The sequence below is a fragment of the Mustela nigripes genome, chromosome 11 (assembly GCF_022355385.1).
Source record: "Mustela nigripes isolate SB6536 chromosome 11, MUSNIG.SB6536, whole genome shotgun sequence".
NCBI lineage: Eukaryota > Metazoa > Chordata > Mammalia > Carnivora > Mustelidae > Mustela > Mustela nigripes.
Genome location: NC_081567.1, coordinates 1,878,451 through 1,898,425, shown reverse-complemented (window position 1 = coordinate 1,898,425; position 19,975 = coordinate 1,878,451). Strand labels below are relative to the sequence as shown.

The following is a 19,975-nucleotide window of genomic DNA, read 5'->3' as shown; positions in this document are numbered from 1 at the left end:
TTCACCCTAGGCCTCCAGGTGTTGGAGAACCAGGGACGAGCACACGGTTAGCGGCCAACAACGGGTGGAAACGAGGAGCCACAGGCAGGCACGGAGACAGACTTGGATCCTGGGATTGTCCCACCTTGTGGCAGATCCCAGCTGGCTGGCCCAGTCACTCTCCCCCCACCGCCATGCTCCCCAGAGTGCGGCGCTGTTGGGCATGACCACGGGACTGAAGCCGGGCCAGGGAACATGCGTGGGGACGTGGGCCTTCCACGCCCAGCCCACGAAGCCACTCCTGTTTGATCCTTCATGCTCTTCTCTCTTTTCTGTATGCCTGGCAGGGACCCAAGCCCACAGGAGCCTTAGGAGCTGTGGGCTGGTGATAAGGCACCAGAACAGAGGGGCCTGGGTCCCTTTTCACCATCAGGAGGAAAGCCGCCGAGAACAGAAACGCTCTGTGGGCAGCAAGGGAACCTGTATTTCAGCCGTGCCCCCTTAAGGTGCGGAATAAGCCGCTAGCGTCACTACGACTAGTGTAGGTAGACCCAGGCCATAAAACAATGGAGCTTGCTGTGTTCAAAGACAAAAAGGCAAGCTTGAAAGTACCAGCACACAGCAGAAGCTCTATGAAGTGATGACAGATTTTCCAAAAAGCACAGAGAGAACGGAACACAGAGAAATCAAAAAAGACAGGATATGTGAAGGGAAAAGTGAGATCACAGGTATTTACTGGCGTTCTAGGCAAAGTGAGAGATAATACAGAGCAGGGACAACATCCAAAACGGCAGGTGAGAATTTGCCAGAACTAATGGAAGAAAATCTAGATTCAAGAATCCCAGTGAATCCCAAGAATTAAAACAAAACAAAACAAAACAAACAACAACAACAACAACAAAAACCCCTCACCTACATGATAGTAAAATTGCAGAAAACCAAAGACAAGGAGACAAGTGCTAAGAGAAGTCACTGAGAAAAGACAGCAGTGAGATGGACAGGGAGCTCTCGGCCGTGGCAGCGGGAGACGGGGACTGTGGAACATGCTCAGTGGACTGCCACGTGCAGGCAGAAAACAGTTGTCTGCTTAGAGTCTTGGTGTCAGTGTACCCTCAGAAGGACAGGCACAGGATGACATCTTAGGACTAAGCGAGACAGGGATGGTCATCACCCGCCTCTCCTGCAGTGCTGGCTGTCCATGCAGGCTCCTGGGCCCCCTGCACACCACCTGCTGAAGCTGAAAAGGAAAGGCCCAGAGATCTAGCCACCGCCCATGACTCCCGTAGTCTCCTGTGGGTGATTCTCCAGGAGAATAAGGCAGGGCTCTGTGAGAGATCGTGCAGGACAGCCTGACGGGCGCCTGGCCCAAAAGGCCTTGTGTGCAGCCTGCTGGCAACGGGGAGCCATGGCCGGTTCTGGGCAGGGAAGGGACAATGGCCAGGTTTAGACAGCTCACTCTGCAGCCAGGGAGAACAGATTGGAGGGAGGGAAGGCCAGTGGAAGGAGACCCATGAGGAAGTGGCTGCAGGAACCCACAGAGAGGCAGCAGACACAGGGAAGTGTTAGGATGTGTACAGTGTCCTCTCCCTGTCCCAGGGCAGCTGACCCCGTGGGCAGTGGACATGCAGGTCCAGGGCTCAGAGAGAAGTCTAGGCAGAAGCGTGAGGGTGGTGTGTGAAGCCAGGGGAAGGAGGTGGGCAGAGCAGGAGAGCAGGCCAATCCATGTGACCTTGGGGACACAACAGTTAAAGAGGAAGGAGCAAGGCAAGAAACTAACACACCCACCCCCCCTCGCTGTGAGCGACACACCATGTTGTCCCCGCCGGCTCTCCACACTCCGGGGCGGCCCACACAGAACTCAGGGGAGGCAGGGTGCCACCCAGGACACGGCAGCCCGTGAGTGGCGAAGCCAGGACTCGACCCCCATCGTGGGCAGGTGGAAAGCACTGGGCCTGCACCGTGACCGCAAAGCCTGCCCGGGATGGCTGCGGTGGCTTCCCACCGCGCAGGCTCCCAGAGCAGCTGACCTTGCTGTCCGCACCTCTCTCTCCCCCTCCGGAAGTCTCTGGGGCCTTCATCTGGGGGAGGACAGGGCAGTGGTTATGGATGTTTTCTCCGCATCTGAATTTTCTCCTTTAGCCTGTGGGCAGCCTAGCTTACATTAGTTTTCAAAGGCTAACCCAGCCTTGCACGCCCCAGGATGGGTCCCACCAGGTGGCAGCAGCAGTGGCGGTGTTTTCCTACATCATGGGATTCGAAGTGCTAGTGCTTGGACACCTGCCGCCTCTGCTCACCGCATCCTGGTCTCCTGCGCTTTCCTGGAGCCTCTGTGGAACTTGGGAGTCAGGTGATGCCTCACCAGACAAGCATTCTGGCGCTCCTTTCCTCCGAGTGTCTGCTAAGCTCACCAGCGCACCCATCCCGGGCCCCCTGCTCGGTTTCGGAAAGCTATGAACTACTGACTCCGTTTCCTTATCAGAAACAGGCCTACGGAAATCCTCCGTTTCTTTCTGGGTGAGTTTTGGCAGATTGTGTCTTTCAAGGGATCGACCTGTCTCATCGAGGTCAAGTCTGTGGCACGAACCCGCTCGCAGGATCCCGTTACCGTTATTCCAGGCGGGTGTCCCGTGTCTGCAGCACCTGCAGTGAGCGCCCCACTTTGATTTCGGGGGTTAGTCCCTTGCATATCCTCTCTTTTCAATTCCTCTTACTGATCTCTACAAAGGATCAGCTTTTGGCTTAGGTGATTTCCTCTACTCCTTTCCTGGTTTCAATTTCACTGATCTTGGCTCCAATTTTGACTCCTCTTTTCTTTCTGCTTTAGATTTATTCTGTTCTTTTTCTACTCATCAAAGGTAGAACCTATTGATTTGAGACGCTCATTTCCTAATCTCTGCGCTCAAGGCTGTAACCTTCCCTCTGAGCACTCTGCTTCATCCCACAAACTGCCATAAGTTGTATTTTTACTTTCTTTTCATTAAAAACGTTTCTAAATTTCTCTTGGGAGTTCTTTCTTGACCAGGCCAGCTGCTTCAAAACTCCAGGACACTTATCTGTGGGAGGCAAAGGGGAGATTCTCCATTTCACAGATGAGAAAATGGGTTCCTAGAGGTAGAGACGTGCCCAAGGTCCCATGACCTGGAGGCAGCAGAGCTGGCCCCGGTGTAGCCGTACAGCCCCTGGGCACCAGCCCGGGTCCCGACTCCCTGCCACGCTACCAGCAGCTCTCCCTGCCCGGCCGGCTGACACAGCAAGCTGTCAGTCACTACGAGTATATGGTGATCTTGGGGGTTCAGAGGCTGGAGGCCTGGCCTTGGTCCAACCCGGGGTCACAATCACAGGGGGCTGGAATCCAGGGCCGGACATGCTCCAGCCTGAGCTGTTGGCTCTCTGACGTCTAGGCATCCCTGGGGTACAGTGGGTCCAAGTGGAGACGCCCCAACACACACCCATGAAGCACGTGGCTGTTCAGCAGAGAAATCCTTCTGCAGATGTTTCTCCAAGCCCCACCAGGCCCGGAACCTACCCCCCCAGGGCAGTCTAACACAGGCTAACTCAGCGGCACTGCCAAACACCATTTATTTTGGGTAAAAAATAAGCCACTTTCCTTCATAACATACATCAAGACGGACTCGTCAAACTGGCTGGTCCCACCTGGTTCCGGTCTCCCCGAAGATCCCTCACACCACCAGACTGGCCAGCGCTCTCAGGACAACAGGGTCCCAAGGCACAGGGGCGGGGGGCCTGGGCACGTCAGCCTGGGGCTGCCTCAGTAGCAGTCGGCCTCATTCTCCCCCAGGATGCCCACCGTGGCCAGCATGTCCTGCAAGAGCGACTGAGGGCTCTTCTCCACGTGGTCGCTGCTCTCGGCCAATGCTCCCCGAAGGCCCTCCAGGTCCATCGACCTCAGCACGGCCAGCACAACCTCGGGCTCCAGGTCCCCCAGGGGCTGGGCCTGATCGCCCGCCCGCCACCTCTGCAGGGCGGCCTCCACGGAGGCCACGTCGGGGCTGCTCCTGGGCTCCTGCAGGCTGCTGGAGGAAGCCGTCTTGGCCCTCAGGAGGAGGAGCAGATCACAGGACTTCTGAGCCACGGGTCGGTCACAGTCGAACAAGGCACGGAAGGCGAACTCGAAGAGCCGCACTCGGCAGAGTGACTGCAGGGCCTGGGTCAGCGGGCCGGCGGGGGCTGCCACGGGCGGGGTCACGGCATAGGGACAGTGGGAGCGGAGCGGGCCCAGCATCTGCTCCAGGAACACCAGCGCCAGCTCCAGGCCCTGGGCCCGGACCTCCCAGTCCAGATCCTGGCCGGCCACCTGGAGCACGCCGGCCACAAACTGTTCCGTGTCCCCGACCACGTCGGCATGGCTATCCCTCAGCCACTGGGTGAAGACCTGCATGACGGCCCTCCGTGGGAATCCCTCCGAGTCTGTGGACAGGATGTGCAGAAGCTCCCCGAGCAGGCTCTTCTGGAGGACAGAGCGAGAGGCAGTGGGAGGGGACAGGGGAAGGCAGGCTCCCAACAACGGGCATAGAACCCCCACCCGATGACGAACCCCGCCACCCAGGTGCAGGGTGAAACCTGCTTTTCCCCTCAGCCCCCATTTGCTCGTGTATCAAGTGACAGCGTGCTTGGAAGAAGAGCCAGAGATTCAGGGCACGTATGTGACGGAACCCTGGACCCAGACTGCCCGACACTGGGCAGCCAACCCACTGGGCCCTGCGCATCAAGACGGCTCCCTGGGGACCCACCGCCTCCTACCTGCTGGCTCCCTGGGTGCTCAGGGCCGGCGGGGGGGACACACAGCCCCTGGCTGGAGAGCTGCCCCATGGCAGTCACTGCGCTGGCTCGGACGTAACTCTCAGGGTCTCGCAGGAGCTGCTCGGTGAGCCTGGGCACCTCCGAAGCAAGGAGTGCATGTCTGAAGCCGGCCTGCCCTGGGGGTCCAAGTGGCCACAGGTGGCTATGACTAAGGCCGGAGCCTGCAGCCTCCTCCCTCACTTCTCCAAGGGCAGCCATGGTGCTCTGCTTCCCGAAGCCGACAAGAGATAGCCAGCGGGCTGAGCCTGGGCCCCCTCCCACCCAGCACTCACCTCCCCAACGTCTGGTCATCTGGGTCAGGAACTCGAGGCCGGAGTCCCTCACCTCCCAGCAGGGGCTGCACAGACGCTTCTGCAGCACAGGGAGCAGCTCTGGGGCAGGAGGGGCCGCTCAGAGGGGCCCAGGCCAGGCCCGCCCTGCCCCCAACCGCTCACCCCGGCAACGCCCTCGCTTTACCTGGGGAGGGCCCAGATTACCTCTTAGGAATAGCAGGGTGTGGGAATCCAGGTCCGAGCAGCCGGGGGTCCTGGGGGAACTCAGGAGCCACCTGAACGTGGCCTGGAAGGCCTTCTTCAGAACCTGGAGCAGGCAAAGCAGGGCTGCAGGGCCAGGGGCAATGAGGCAGCAGCTGGCCTGCCTGTCCTGGTCTGCCTATCCCGTGCTCCTACCCCTGCTCTGGGACATGAGATGGGGCCCCAGGGGCAGGGAGAGGGCAACAGCGGGTTTCGTTTTTATGAGGCAGGAGCCCTGGGCAGCGGCAGAGCTGGCACTCCGGGGCCCAAGACAGGAGGAGGAGGCCGCTCCCATCAGGACGCCCCCCTCTTGCACTGGACAAATTCTGCAGGCCCCCTTTCCTCAGAAGCCCAGGAAGCCACCAAGCCTGCTGTCCCCACCTCCAACTGCCAGCCTGATGGCAGGGGGCGCTCTCACTGCACCCGCCCGAGCCCAGCCACCGTGGGCACCATGAGGACTATGTTTGCAGAAAACGCTGACAAGTAGTTTGGACCCCAAGGGCAGGGCCCGGCTGGCCGCAGTCCCCACTCTCCTGGGGAATTAATTCCCTGCTCCCCACGGCTCAGCCCGCCCAGAGCTCAGTCCTCCCCACCGCTGGGCCTGGGTCAAACCCTGTGCCGGCGCCTGCCCCTCACTCTGAAGTGACTCTGGGGGCGTCTGCAGGGTTCAGTCAGCTAAGTGTCGGACTCTGGGTTCTGGCTCAGGTCGCGATCCCAGGGTCGTGAGACGGAGCTCCACGCTCAGCACAGGGACTGCTTGGCACTGTCTCCCCCTCCCTCTGCCCCCTCCCTGTTTTCTCTCCCAATAAATCTAGAAAAAAGAAGCCACTGGCCCTGTAGCAGGCCCTGCTCTGAGAGGCCTGCAAGGTGCTCCTCACACATCTCGCCCCTCCTCCCCACCCTCCCCCTGCACCCCGTGCCTGTACCGTGGGGCTGGAGTCTGGGCTCCTGAGATATTCCAGAAGGACAGCAAACACCTGCGTCACCAACTCTGGGGGGCCTGAGACAGACATGGAGGAAGCACCCAACCTTCCCCTCCAGGGACCTCCCAAGCGTGAGAGTGCATCAATCCGTGGAAAGCAGGGGACAGAACCCGTGGGCCGGCCGAATCCCACCCTGCCTCAGAGAGGACTCGTGGAGGACGGTGATCCCAGCACAGCAGAGCAGCAGGCAAGCGGGGCCCGTGGGGCGCTCTGGCTTACCTGTCTCCTGAGACAGCGTCCCCAGGAAATCGAGGGCCGCCCGCTGGACCCGCACACAGCCCAGCAGGAGCGCGCAGAGCTGGCGCCCCGCATCGGAGGCAGGGCTCCCAGAACCCCTGCACAGCTGCAACAGGGTCACCGCGGCCCCCAGCAGGGGCGCCTGAGGCCAGGGGCAGGGGCGCTGGGGCTGGGGGAGAGGGAGGGGTCAGCACAGGCCCCGCGTCCCGCTGCTGCCACAGACACGGGCCCAGGCTGCACTCACCAGGGGCAGCAGCAGCTCCAGGTGGACCAGGGTCTGGCACAGGAGACCCACACAGGCTGCCTTGGAGGGCAGGAGCATGTCAGCCGTCACAGAGTCAGCCGCGGTACTGTCCAGCAGGCCTGCGGGCCCAGCCAGAGGCAGCACCCTGTCAGCGGGCCTCCCACACGCCCCTGCAGGCCTCGGGGCTACCGCTGCATGCAGGAGACCAGCACCAGAGGCTCCCAGCAGGGGACGTGCCCAGGGTGACAGGGGGTGGCCAGACCCGGGTTCTGATCCTGTCTACAGGGCTCATGAGCCGTTGAGCCCAGTCCTTCCCACAACCTGTTCCTGGGCTGGTCCTGCTGCTCAGCATACTGGTCCCTACACTCAACTCAGGGCTCCCAGGCACAAGCGGGTCCCCTTCGGGTCCCCTTCGCTGACACACCATGCAGCAGAAGCAAGACGAGTCACAACAGAGGAAGCCACCACTCTACCACCACCCTGGTCACAAACCTGGGACACATCCAGGCGACAGCTGGTGGGCCTATCGTGGGCCGGGAACTGCCATGTGGCACGGGCCAGCTTGCTCTGGGGCCACCTCAGATACCACCCACTGGGGGTGACACTGCCCCATTCATCCCACAGCTGGGACAGGAGACAAGCAGCAGAAAGGCCCAGGGCAACATCCCCTACCTAGGACCCTGCATTCTCAGTGGGAGCAGCCAGCGGGGTACCCTGTCGCCCACTGGCCTGCCCCACCACCAAGGACAAGCTCCGGACCCCAGCGGCCTGCCCTCCTGCACCTGCCCACCCTGAGGAAGCAGCATACCTGAGGGTCCGGGGCCCTGAGCCGTGGCTTGGAGGACACAGGCCAGAGGCTGGAGGAGGACAGCAAAGGCCTGCGCCCTCAGTGCCTGTGGACTAAGCACAGAGGACACAGTGAGCACCCTTCTCGGCCCTGGGCTGAGCCAGCTGTCCCGGGACATCCTCAGCAAGTCATATCCAGACACCCTCTTGAGGAACAGCCTTCTTGCAAGCACCATGCCCAGCACTCAGGCCACTGGCACACAGGCCGCCAGCGTGGGACTCCGAGGAAGCTGCTAGAACACCTCCCCAAGCCCCAGAAACAGACCCTAAAAGGACGGGCCACACCTGCTCCAATGGACAGTGTCTGCTAAGGGCCAGGGGGACAGGAGGCCCAGCTCCCAGGAGCATTCCTGGGGCTTCATCTCCTGTGTCTTGGGCTCAGGGTCAGGTGGAAGGCTAAGCCAGCACAGAATTCTCCCTCCAGGCTGGCTGCCTGGTCCTCCCCCTTCAGACCAATTCCTCTCCCTGAACATCTGGAGAGCTGGGGCCCAGAGCCAGGCTATACTGTCCTCCCAGGCCCTGTGGCGACCTTCACCTGCAACATGGGCCAACGTGACCACCTCTCATCTGTCCAGAATCCTGGAAAGACTCCCTCTTTCTTCTGGACCCCTGCCTCCTTCCCTCTCCCTGTGGGAGGCTCTCTAGCCACTCCTGCCTACCCAGGGCCCCTAGAACCCACACCAGCAATGTATACAGCATGCTAAGGCCACTGGGGAGGGGCTCAGAGGGCAGCTGAGCAAGCAGATCCTGGACACAAATCTAGCCCTGCTCTGACCAGAGCAGCCCAAGACTCTGTTTCATCTCTGGGGAACCTATAAAGCTTTTGTTTGAAAATGTTCTTCTGTCTCTCCAACATGCAGAGGCCACAGCCTCCAGCAAAGCCTTGGCAATGACCCAAGTATGGCCCAGCCACACCCTGCTGGCTGCCTCTGACCCTTCTCTGGTTTCAGGAACTCCCCAAAAGCTCCTTGACCATGGGGCCCATGCCCGAGACCTCCCTGTCTGTCCTCACACAAAATAAACCCCAATCCTTACCAGTCCTGCAGTTTCAGGATCCCTAATGCCAACAGCCCTGCTTGCGTGGGGCTCAGATGGCTCAGAGTCTGAGCCAGAGTCTCCCACAGGCCGCAACTAGAAGAACTCAGCCCGGGAGAACTGCAGAGAAGCCCAGAAAGAAAGTCAGTTCTCAGTCCTGCCCACTGAAGCCCGCGTGCTGCCAGTACGTCCGGCGGAGACAGAGTCCTTCCTAGGCATGTGGCCTTCCAGAACCCCTCCGGCATCCCCTGTCCCCTGTGTGCCCTGGCGGAGCCCACGAGTTGTGGCCCCAGGTATAAGAGGTACCCTAAGACTTCCCAAGGGAAACAGTACCCCCAATGCCTGCGCACCCCAGCTGCACCGCAGAGGAACTGACCGGGCCACACTGAGAAGGAGATCCACAAGCGAGTGTGCAGCTGGCACGGGGTCCTTCTGCAGCAGAGCGGCCACGAGCGGATGCAGCTGCACCCACAGAACTTGTGTCCAAGGGTCGTGGCAGTGACTGAACGTCGTGGTCAGGACGTTCAGAGCCTGTGTGATCTGCGGGGTGGCCGTGGAGCGCAGAGACTCTTCGATGTGACCCACGATCTTCTGGGCACATGGCGGCCAATCATCAGCCTGCAGGCCGGGGGGCCCCTCGGCCAGGCCTCGCATAGACAAGCTCAGAATGTGCACCAGGAGCTGCCCAGCTGCCGAGGCCACAAACAGGCTGGAATCTCCCTGCAGGGAGAAGATGGTGTCAACGGCACCTGGGGTCGGGGACAGGGCGGGGAGAGAAGAAAATGGGGTTCAGCTGGGACAGAACCCAAGGGAGAGGGCAGATATGGTAACAGCGCCAAGTGGCTTGCTCGGCCCTGCCTCCCATCTGCTCAGCGGCCGGGCACCGGAGTGGAAGAGCTCCCAGGGCGGCTGTCCTAGACCCCTGCGAGGAGCCTTTAGATCCTATTAATTTCCAAGTCACCCCAACTGCTGGGTCTGTCCTGCAAGCTAAGGACACCGCAGTGACCTTGAGGGGCCTCCAGCCCCCCGCTCCCCACCCATGACCCCGTATGCTCCTCACAGCAGCCCCGTGACATCACAGCCACTTCCACAGACGTGCAAACGTGGCCCAGCAAGGTGCTGTGATGTCAGCAGGGTCGCCCGGGTGCGGCAAGGCCACCGGCTGAGGGCGGAGCAGGCAAGGGACTCACCGCAGTCCGCCAGGAAGTGCAGGGCACTGGGATGCTGCGCCAGGGAGCGCAGACCCTGGATCCAGCCGCTGCGGACGGTGGGGGCAGTCCAGGCAGCTCCCCCCAGGGGGCCTGCCTCCCCAAAGAGCCTGGGTAGCAATTCCCCCTGCTGGGAAGCAGAGAAGTAAGAGGTGACCTGGGCCCGTTTCCAGGAGAACAGCAGATCAGAGACGGTTTTGCTGTTGTTTGGGGGTCAAGGCACTTCACTGGGACGTTCTCACTCGCTGCCAACACAGGCTTCTGAGAAGTGGCAGGTGACCACCAGTGCCAGCCCCAGCGGCCCCGGCAAGATCACGTCTGCCCACCAGGGGACAGCTTTGGGAGAAGAACTAGGTTATAAATCAAAGTTCATCAACCCTGTCAGTTGTTTACTTCAGAAATCCTCCCCCCAAAAGAGCACCATAAGTTTCACCTCTGAAAGTCCAACTCTGACCAGGACATTGTGTTCCAGCACCCCGACGGTCTCCACGGCCTATCGAACTCCTGAGCTGGGCAGGCAAGGTCCACCAGGGCACCCACCCTCCTCCAGGTATCCCCCACTCCGGTGCCCCAGCACACCTGTTGTGTTCGCCCGCCCCACTCCTCGCACCTGTTCAAATCCTTTACGACCCAGCTGTGAGCCCACTGCCCTCACAAAGCTGACACCCACCCCACTCAAGCTGGCAGTGGTTAATTCCCCCCACCCAAGCTCCACTGGCTGTGGATGCCCACAGGACCATCTCGCGTTGTCCTACGTTTGCTGCCGGTGTGTGACATTCTCATTCACTGCTGAGTTTCCACACAGCATATGGGAAACCCGACGCTGCCTCTTACCGAAGGCACTGCTGGCTGGTGCAGTCATTCACTCTGAGCCTTCCTGTGCCAAACCAATGGCGGTCAGAGCCTCTGCCTGCCCGGCCACACCCCAGGGCATCCTGTTCAGCTACGGCCTGACCCTCAAGCTATAAGGAGGCCCTCTGATCATCTCCGACTCCAGGATCTGGGACAGCGAGACCGCAGAGACAGATGCCAACTGCTCACAGACAAGAGTCTAACTCTACAGCAGCCACGGGCCCCTGAAGGGGTGCCACCACTGGTGGCTCACAGGGAAGGCACCTTGTGGGAGCCGTTGTCTTGAAGCGGGACCGTCCCAAAGTGAGGGCCCCTCGCCAGTGGGGGAGGGCGGGACACAGAGGCTCGACCCCTTGCCTAGCTTCGTCCATCTGCATGTGCCCTGCCTGGACACTGTCAAGTACAGCTGGCTGATGAGGAGCCCGTGGGGCTTAAGACATCCCAGGAGTCTGTGCAGGGGTAGCTGGGAAGGAAACAGAAGGCCACCCGATGCTGCGGGCTCCAGAGTGGGGAGAGCAGCCTCTCCCCGCAGTTGAGAGCCCATCCCCGGCCCAGGCCCCTGGGCCCTGAGGGAGCCAGCGGCAGACTCCTGAAGGTCTAGTGTGAGCGCTGCCACTTCTGTGGGGCTCCTACGTTAGGCCTCCCCGTATCCTCATCTGCAAAATGAAGACCGCTGCTCTGCTGACTGGCCACGCTGCCAGGATGAAATGAAAGGGCTTCTGCGAACCCCGAAGAGCTTCACAAACTGCAAGGCACCACAGGTGTGTGTGTGTGATCATGTGTGTCACGCGAGCACAGCCAGCACAGACTTATGCCCCAAGACACACTTCGGTGCGGCCAGAGAACACCCTGGGTCCACAGCAAGCTGCGCCTCTGGAGAACACACACAGCTGGACTGAGGAGCGCCCACGAGTGGCATCCCAAAGCTACTGAGGGGCCATCTCCCTCCCCACTACTGTCTTCTCTTCAAGAAGCCACATCACAGCATGGCCTTCCTGGGGCCTTGGGCACATTGGGTCAGAGAAAGCTGATGTGCCCTCCCACGAGCTGGGGAGGCTCCGAAGTGCCCAGAGATGCCATCACAGGCCAGACAGGCTCCCATCAGGCTCCCATCAGGCCTAACCAACCCAGCTGTGCCCATGGAGGGGTGTGCAGAACCGTAAGATGCACGGCTCTGGGGGCTCTCTAAGCTCTATGCCTTAGTACTACATAGAAATTCTTGTGAGTCACTCATTCATTCACCCAACAGGACCAAGTGTGAGAGCGGTGGTCTTGGTTAAGCCTTGTGACACGCACAGCCCTCCTCTCTGTCACAGGAAGAAACCAAGGCTCAGAGGGTTCATGATGTTGGGCAAGTGCACGCCGCGGGCCAAGTGTCAGAGCTGAGTCAACCCCAGCTCTGATTCCAAACATCTGACCCTTTTACCCCAACATCATTCTGGGCCAGCTTTTCAAAGAAGGATCCCCCTCAGGAATAAAAACCTGGTGCTACGAGTCACAGCACGGGGCAGCACAGGGCAAAGACCGAGGGGCCACGGCGGCCGCCCGGTTTTGTGCACCTTCAAGAAGTGAGCTGTGCACTTCTCAGCGGGACACTGAGGTCGCAGGACCCAGGCTCACCTGAAGATACTGGAAGCAATCTTCCTGGGCTGCAAACACCCCCGTGAGGCGGAGTGAGAAGGACAGGACTCTGGAACTCAGGTCCTGGGGTTTCAGCACATGGCACAGCAGCTCCACGAGGCAGGGGTTCTCCTGCAACAACAGGAGACTGGACCCTGGGGGCAGGCCCAGCCAGAGAGATGGTTACCGAGACACCGTGATGCAGCTTGCCCTAAAGGACCATTCTTTGTTTTTTTTTATTTTTTTAATACAGTTTATCTATTCGAGAGAGAGAGAGAGAATGCACATGCGCACACACAGCAATGAGTAGGGGGAGGAGCAGAGGGAGAGAGAATCCCAAGCAGATTCCCCTCTGAGCACACAGCATGACTGCTTGATCCATAACCCTGACATCATGATCTGAACCAAAATCAAGAGTCTGATGCTTAACCGACTGGACCACCCAGGTGCTTTAAGTTTTATTTATTTAAGTAATCTCTACACCCAAAGTGGGGCTCAAACTCGTATCCCCGAGGTCAAGAGTTGCACACTCTCCAGATGAGCCAGCCAGCCCTTCCCCTAAAGGACCATTCTTATGGCATTTTTCCAGACCTCTATCTCTCCCGCAGTTAGATTTAGCAATCCCACGGGAGAAAATATTTGCGACAACCAAAAAGGAGTCATGACCTGAACTCAATGGGAGGGTGCAAACTAGAAAGGCATCACCCCCACATCAGGTAAGGGACAGGATAGGAAACACAAGGGCCCAGCACACCAGAACAGGCCTTCTGTTGCTGCTGATTACAAACAAGAAAAGCAAATTAAAGCAGGAGACCACCTTCCCCCTCAGATGGATGCTTCTTTTTTACACTGAGACTACTGCTCGCAAGAAGTACAATGGAACAGCCATCCTTTTCCAGACGGGCACCGGAGATGTCTGTACTCCACGATGCTGCTGTCTGAAGGCACCCAGGTGGGCCAAGGGAAATGTGGGGCGCAGGCTGGGAGGGTTTCCCTTTGAGAGGCCCTTGCAGACACAACCACCGACTGTGGTTCAGTGAGAAGGAAAAAGACCAGAGTGAAGAAGAGAGAGCAGGAATCCGAGAAACCAATAACCACGCGGGTGAATCTAAAAGGCATCAACTTGGGCACCTGGGTGGCTCAGTGGGTTAAAGCCTCTGCCTTCGGCTCAGGTCATGATCTCATGGTCCTGGGATCGAGCCCTGCATCGGGCTCTCTGCTCAGCGGGGAGCCTGCGTCCCTTCCTCTCTCTCTGCCTGCCTCTCTGCCTACTTGTGATCTCTCTCTCTGTCAAATAAAGAAAATCTTTAAAAGGCATCAACTTTACAAACAAAACAACTTTTGATGGGTTTTAAAACAAGACAGAATCAAAATTCTAGAAAATGGTAACACGGAAGATTGTGCTGGGCTGGAGGTAAAGTGCCCTGAGATCCTCGTGTTGATGGGACGGAGATTCTAGTTGACCTCTGACTTTATTTTAACTTTCGACTTTTTAAATCCAGTTTGTGTGTGAACGTAACCACTAAAGAACATAAGCGGAAGGCATAACTTCAAAACCAGAAAATGAAAAAATTTTAAAAACAAAAGTTTTATCAATCCAACGGAGGCCAGAAAAGGAGGAAAAAGGAACAAAGACAAGGCATGGGAAGTGCTAAAAAAAAAAAAAATGCAAAAGAACACAGGTTCAAACAGAACATTTAGCTTGACAAATGAAGCAGATTGTCTATTTAAGAGTTGCTCTTATTAAAATGAGGACAATCCAGGGGCGCCTGGGTGGTTCAGTGGGTTAAGCCTCTGCCTTCAGCTCAGGTCATGATCTCAGGGTCCTGGGATCGAGCCCCGCATCGGGCTCTCTGCTCAGGGGGCGGCCTGCTTCCTCCTCTCTCTCTGCCTGCCTCTCTGCCTACTTGTGATCTCTGTCAAATAAATAAAATCTTTAAAAGAAAAAAAAAATGAGAACAATCCAGCCACACAGCGTTTGCCAGAATCGGGGAAGCAGGATGACGCTTCCCAGGAGGGCTGGGGGCACAGTGGCCAGGGCACGGCGGCAGCAAGAGGAACGGCGACAAACTGGACATGAAAGCAGAAAGTGTGATGGCTGCCTTCGGGAGAACGTCGCTATTCAAAGGTGGAACCGCCTGCACCTGCACAGACCTAAGCTAGCTTCGAGATCCGTACAGGAAAACACAGAACGGAATTTCAGAGAAAAACTGTTGAATCCACTATCTCAGGGTAGGGTTTTCCCACCTCAAAAACAATCCAGCAAAGTGACGAGCAAGAACACAGTGGGCCTGCGCCACGGACAGCCGAATAAAGAGCCATCCTGTGGAGCGCCAAGGCCGACAGAGCCCAGGCCAGCCGGGGGAGAGGTGAACTGCGGACGCACCCCGCTTCCTAGAAGGGGGGGGACCAGGGCTGCAGAATCACACTGTGCCAATGCTCGTACCGCCCTGGGTGTGAACTCACTGAAAACCAACCATCTGTACACTATGCATCAGGTCCGTGGTATGTGAATTACGTCTCTGAGAAACCTGTCTGAAAGGAATTTTTAAAATCTGAGGACAAACTAGGCCACAGCTGAGGACTCTACAAATACAAGAAGCACAGTAGCTATGACGTCTACAGAGCATCTGTGGAAAATTGTCTGTGGGCTCCACCATGATAAAAACCCTGATGGGTACAGAGAAATCAAAATATGCATGTTTTCCAAGTCCAATGAAACAAGTTAGAAGTCAAGGATAAGAAGACTGAAGAAAACCCCGCACTGTGAATCTAAAAGATACCCTTTCAAATCCCTTGTGCGTGAGGGAAGAATACCCACCACGATAGTACAATATACCCGAAGACAAACGACAGAAGCCCCTTGCAGTAAAACGTGCAGGACTAAGCTTCCAAAGACGTATGCAGCCCTTCGTGCGTGTATTAAAAAGGAGAGACTGAGATGCTCAACTCCAAGGAGGGGGAAAGAGCAGGATACACCAAATGAAGAGGAGAAATTACTGACACGGGCTCTGTCCTAAGGCCACTGCCAGCTAAGAGATCAACCATGAAGAGATCAACAGTCGACATGAAAAGATTTCCACAGGAAGAAAGCCGAGTTATTTATAATAAGCATCAGAAACACAAACACCTAATGAGACGGCTGTGGTTATATAAAATACGGTCCAATCACCCAACGAATGAACAGAGTTGATAAAATCAACATGTTCTACACAGAAAACTCCCACTGTAACGGTAAGAGAAAGAGCAAGACACGATGTTATGTTTATAGTGTGACTTCATTTTTATAAGAAAAACGCAGCTTTGGGGCACCTGGGTGACTCAGTGGGTTAAAACCTCTGCCTTCAGCTAGGGTTGTGATCTCAGGGTCCTGGCACTGCTCAGCGGGGAGCCTGCTTCCCCACCCTTCTCTCTGCCTGCCTCTCTGCCTACCTGTTATCTCTGTCAAATAAATAAAATATTGAAAAAACAAACAAACAAACCCACAGCTTTGGGGCATCGGAGTAGCTCAGTCAGTTAATCGTCTGACTCTCGATTTCAGCTCAGGTATGCTCTCAGGGTCGTGGGATTAAGCCCCTCGAAGGGCTCCACACTCAGTGGGTAGTCCGCTCAGATTCTTTTCCCTCTCCTTCTGCCCCACCACCCATTTTCTCTCAATAAATAAATAAAAATTGGGCTCCTGAGTGGCTCAGTGGGTTAAGCCACTCACTGCCTTCGGCTCAGGTCATGATCTCAGGGTCCTGGGATCGAGTCCCGCATCAGGCTCTCTGCTCAGCAGGGAGCCTGCTTCCCTCTCTCTCTCTGCCTGCCTCTCCATCTACTTGTTACCTCTCTCTCTCTCTCTCTCTCTCTCTCTCTGTTAAATAAAAAATAAATCTTTTTAAAATAAATAAATAAATAAATAAAAATATTTTAAAAAAAGGATAAAGACAAAAGAAAAACAGCTTTATGATGTGTTAGGAAAAGGGACTGAGAAGAAATTAAAAAGCTGATGGTGGTTTAATTTTCCTCTTTACTCCTTTGTGTTGTTCAAGTTTCATCTAAAGAATACGTATTAGTTTCAAAATAACAAAAAGTGGTTTCTTGAAATAAACAAGTAAATGCAACAGTAACAACAAAGTAAGTTCCTCTGCAGTTACCTAGTGTGAACTGAACAAGAGGGGGCCTGAATCAGGGCTGGGAGAAGATCAGAACCTCAAGATATAACTGTCCCCTGCTCATTCCCTCAGGTTTCAACTTGATGTGTCCCCAATTAGCCAGAGGGGCTCTCTAGGATGTGAAGGAAGGGAAACAGAGGGTCACCTCTTCCCCAGCACAGGCACCCTCTGGTCTGCAGGAGACAGTCAACAGCAGCACCCTCCCCCTTACCAGCTTCAGTTATGGTTTTAAACCAGTCCAGCAGCTTCTCCAAACAGGTGTCATCTACCATGGGCTGCCTGGGGTCTGCCAGAACCGCACAGAGAGCCGGGAGGAGTTGGGAGCACTCTGGGTCCATGGTGAGGCTGGAGAGTCCTGCAAAGAAAACGTCAGAGCCAGGTCCCACCCACGCTAGCCATAGGCAGCCCCTGTGTCTCCTTGGGCCAGGCGCTGAAGACCGTCGCCCTCTGAGGGAGCTGCCAGGAGGTGATGTGAAACCTCAGCCTGGGTGGCGCTGGTCAGGAGCAGGGAAGGCCCTGAGTTCCGGCCTCCCAAGCTGGAAAGGGACCTTAGGGAGTTCGGGGCCTGCCAACCTTGGACAGCGCGTGAGCCAGTTAGGGGTGTGTGCGCGCGTTCTGGTACCAGCCACGCTCACGGGGCACAGCGTCTCTCTCGGGGTCGGGGCGTCTGCATCCGACACCCCCCGCAGCCAGCAGCGCGGGGAGGCGGAGGTGCTCTGTCCACAGTCAGTCCCTCCCGGGCCGGGAAGTGCACCTGCGAGTCCTGCCGCGAAGGGGCCGGGAGCCCCTCAGTCCCGCGGTCAGGGCGCGCTCTCTCGGGAGGCTGGGGGTGGGCAGGGGCTCGGTCGCAGTCCGTCCTCGGTGATGCTAGTTCCTTGACGAGGGAGGGACCCTCGCTGAGGGAGCCGCCGCGGCCCGGCCGGCCGACGGGCCCAGAGGGGGCACGAGACCCGGACCCCTAGTCCCCGGTCCGGACTCCACCCGGGCAGCCGCCTAGACCGCCACCGCTCCCGGGGCCCCGCGGCTCACCTGCTCCGCGTCCGTCGGCCGCCGCAGGCACCGCCCCGGACCGTGCCACTTGCCCGGTCTGGCGGGAGCGCGCAAAAGGACAGCTGGCCACGGGAGACCCTCAAAGTCCCCGGAAGGCCACTCTGGGAGCCGCGGGAGCCCACACTTGGAGAACGAGCTCAAACTGAGTAGCGCTGAGCCAGGCCGGCGCCGCACCGGTGGGCTCCACGGGTCAGCCTCACAGGGACGCCGGTGGTACGTGCGGAGGATCCAGGGGGCATTGCGCCCGGAAGGCGGGGCTTTTTCTGGAGGAAGGGGTGGGGCCAAGGCCGGAAAAGGCGTGGTCTCGCCTCCCGGGAACCTAGAGTCCGCTCTAGGGGCAGGTGGGAGGGTTGCAAGATGGGAAAGGGACTTCCCCACCTTCAAGGCGAAGTTTCTGGTCCTTTGGCCTCAAAACTGGATCCTCAGGGCCCATTAGCTGCGTGCCAGACTACTCAAAGCCAGTGGACAAAAACAAGCCTCATCTTGGGGTGCCTGGGTGGCTCAGTGGGTTAAGCCTCTGACTCTTGATCTTAGGGTCGTGAGATCAAGCCCCACCTCTGGCTCCGACAACAACAGCAACAGAACAAGCCTCATCTTCCCACAGTGTCAGTGTTTCAGTGAAATTTCTGGGGAAACACCAGGTACATATTACATATAGAAAGCAGAATTCCTAGGGGTACTAAACTAAAAAAAAAGAACTTAAAAAAACATGGACTTTGATGGGTAAGCACACCAGACAACCCATCCCCTTAGAACTACATGGGTGAGAAGGTTTTGACTGCACAGTTATCTTCCCTGAATTGTGATCCCTCATTTTAAAACTGGGGATACTAATATTTGCGTGATTGAACAGTTGTGGGGGAAAAACATCTTTCAGCAGCACTGTGCTAAGTGCTTCACTTAACATAAATCCAGGTGATTCTGTGCCAACTCTAGGAGGGTGGGTACTATTACCATCCTCACAGGTGAGTAACCTGAAGGGTAGAGAGGCTAACTCCCAGCTAGTGGGCTGACACAGTCTGGATCTGAACCCAGGCAGTCGGGCTCCAAAGTTAAATACTATATTATACAGGTCCACCATTTCGTACCTGAAACTTTTGAGGACACGTGGATCAGAACACATAACTATTCACACTTCAGGGAAGTTACTGGTATATACACACTGTATGTAAGATTACAATCCCAGCAGTATCTCCTGCCTTAATCCAATGTGTTAAAAGCCCCCCACACACACACACACCGTGAGATGCATTAATATACACTCCAAGTGGAATACATAAGCAACTCAAACTTTTTTTGGCATGGAGTTGAGGTCAGAACAGGTTTTGCCAACAAAAAAATTTTGAAAGGATTTTTAGAAGTTTTAGGAATTCAGAAGAGCAGATAAAAAGTCGTGGACGTGTACTCTCTCTCTAACTAAACAAGGGAAAGTAAGTGAAGCAACACAAAGAGAAGAGCAAGGGGATTGTAGAGCCCCAGGAGCTGAACAAGAGGTACACCTGCATAGGCAGTTTAGGTAGCAAAAGCTCTTGTCCCCTTTGTGGGAAATACCTGGAGGAAATAGATGGGAGTCGTTAAGATAACCAGCTCAGTTTCTCCTGCTGGTGGGGCGACAGCCTCTGAACCATCTTGTGGCTTACCCCTTTGTTGTGCAGGTGAGGGCGCAGAGGACAAGAGGGCCACGAACCTGTAGTAGGTGTTGGTACCAGAACTAGAGCAGTAATAACCTGCCAAGCATTTCTGCCACACCACACTACAGCGGTTCCTTCATTCACCCCATCAAACGAAATCTGTCACATTGCACGCACTCTGGCATGGGCAACTAAGCACTTTACAGATACCGACTCATTGGAGACTCACAACAACACTTTTCTCCACTTTGTATTTGAGGAAACAGCAGCACAGAGAAGTTACATGACTCCTTGGATGCCAAATATGTATTAATTGAGCATCTGCCTGAGCCAGACCCTGTTCCAAGGCATGGAGGCACCGCTGTGAACTAAACAAAGACCCTGCCGCAGACAGCTTACGATCTAGACACGGAATACTCTTGTAGATAATGTCAGGTGGCCAGGGGGAAAAAAGCAGGGTGAGGGGACAGGGTAGGTGCCCTTGGAGACTTGTATGAAGGAGCAAGAGCAAATGGTATTTGCTAATAATAATTTAAATAAGCTTTGGAGCCCAAAGATCTGAAGATCTGAAGATCCTGAAGATCTTCATGACACCACTGAGTGTAGTGCGAACTCATTATTTTTTTTATTGTCCTGGGGCTACATCAGAACCCAAGAGCCTAAAACAGAGATCAGGGAGAATAACTTTACGAATGCCACGTATCCAGAAGGAGCAGCCTGGGACACAGCACCAGCCCCTTGTCCCTTTCAGCGTTAATCTAACAAATGCTAGCATTCCGTTCTGGTGACTAGCGTTCAGG

General features: G+C 56.6%; 1 protein-coding gene across 6 annotated transcripts; it reads right to left on the bottom strand.

The window, feature by feature from the left end:
* Window positions 1-3,539: 3,539 nt before the first annotated feature.
* On the bottom strand, window positions 3,540-17,785 carry BRAT1 (BRCA1 associated ATM activator 1). Of its 6 annotated transcripts, none has more exons than XM_059414314.1 (14): window positions 17,524-17,785; window positions 16,706-16,849; window positions 12,338-12,492; window positions 9,848-9,995; window positions 9,034-9,406; window positions 8,658-8,777; window positions 7,585-7,676; window positions 6,777-6,895; window positions 6,515-6,701; window positions 6,239-6,312; window positions 5,277-5,379; window positions 5,073-5,171; window positions 4,741-4,916; window positions 3,540-4,447 (listed from the first exon to the last, which is right to left on the bottom strand). In XM_059414314.1, exons 2-14 carry the CDS (start codon window positions 16,830-16,832, stop codon window positions 3,749-3,751), a joined length of 2,472 nt encoding a protein of 823 aa, XP_059270297.1. In that variant the 5' UTR covers window positions 16,833-16,849; window positions 17,524-17,785; the 3' UTR covers window positions 3,540-3,748. The 6 variants fall into 6 exon arrangements, with proteins under 6 accessions (XP_059270297.1, XP_059270301.1, XP_059270302.1 ...); XM_059414318.1 differs by having other exon boundaries at window positions 3,540-4,444; XM_059414319.1 differs by having other exon boundaries at window positions 9,848-9,992.
* Window positions 17,786-19,975: the final 2,190 nt, after the last annotated feature.

Bases quoted from the DNA above. Each gene is read 5' to 3' on its own strand.
- BRAT1 (XM_059414314.1), bottom strand. From the start codon at position 16,832: ATGGACCCAGAGTGCTCCCAACTCCTCCCGGCTCTCTGTGCGGTTCTG. The intron at 9,996-12,337 runs GTGAGCCTGGGT...TCTGCTTCCCAG, and splicing joins ATTGCTTCCAGTATCTTCAG to CAGGGGGAATTGCTACCCAG. The intron at 6,313-6,514 runs GTAAGCCAGAGC...TGTCTGTCTCAG, and splicing joins GACGCTGTCTCAGGAGACAG to GCCCCCCAGAGTTGGTGACG.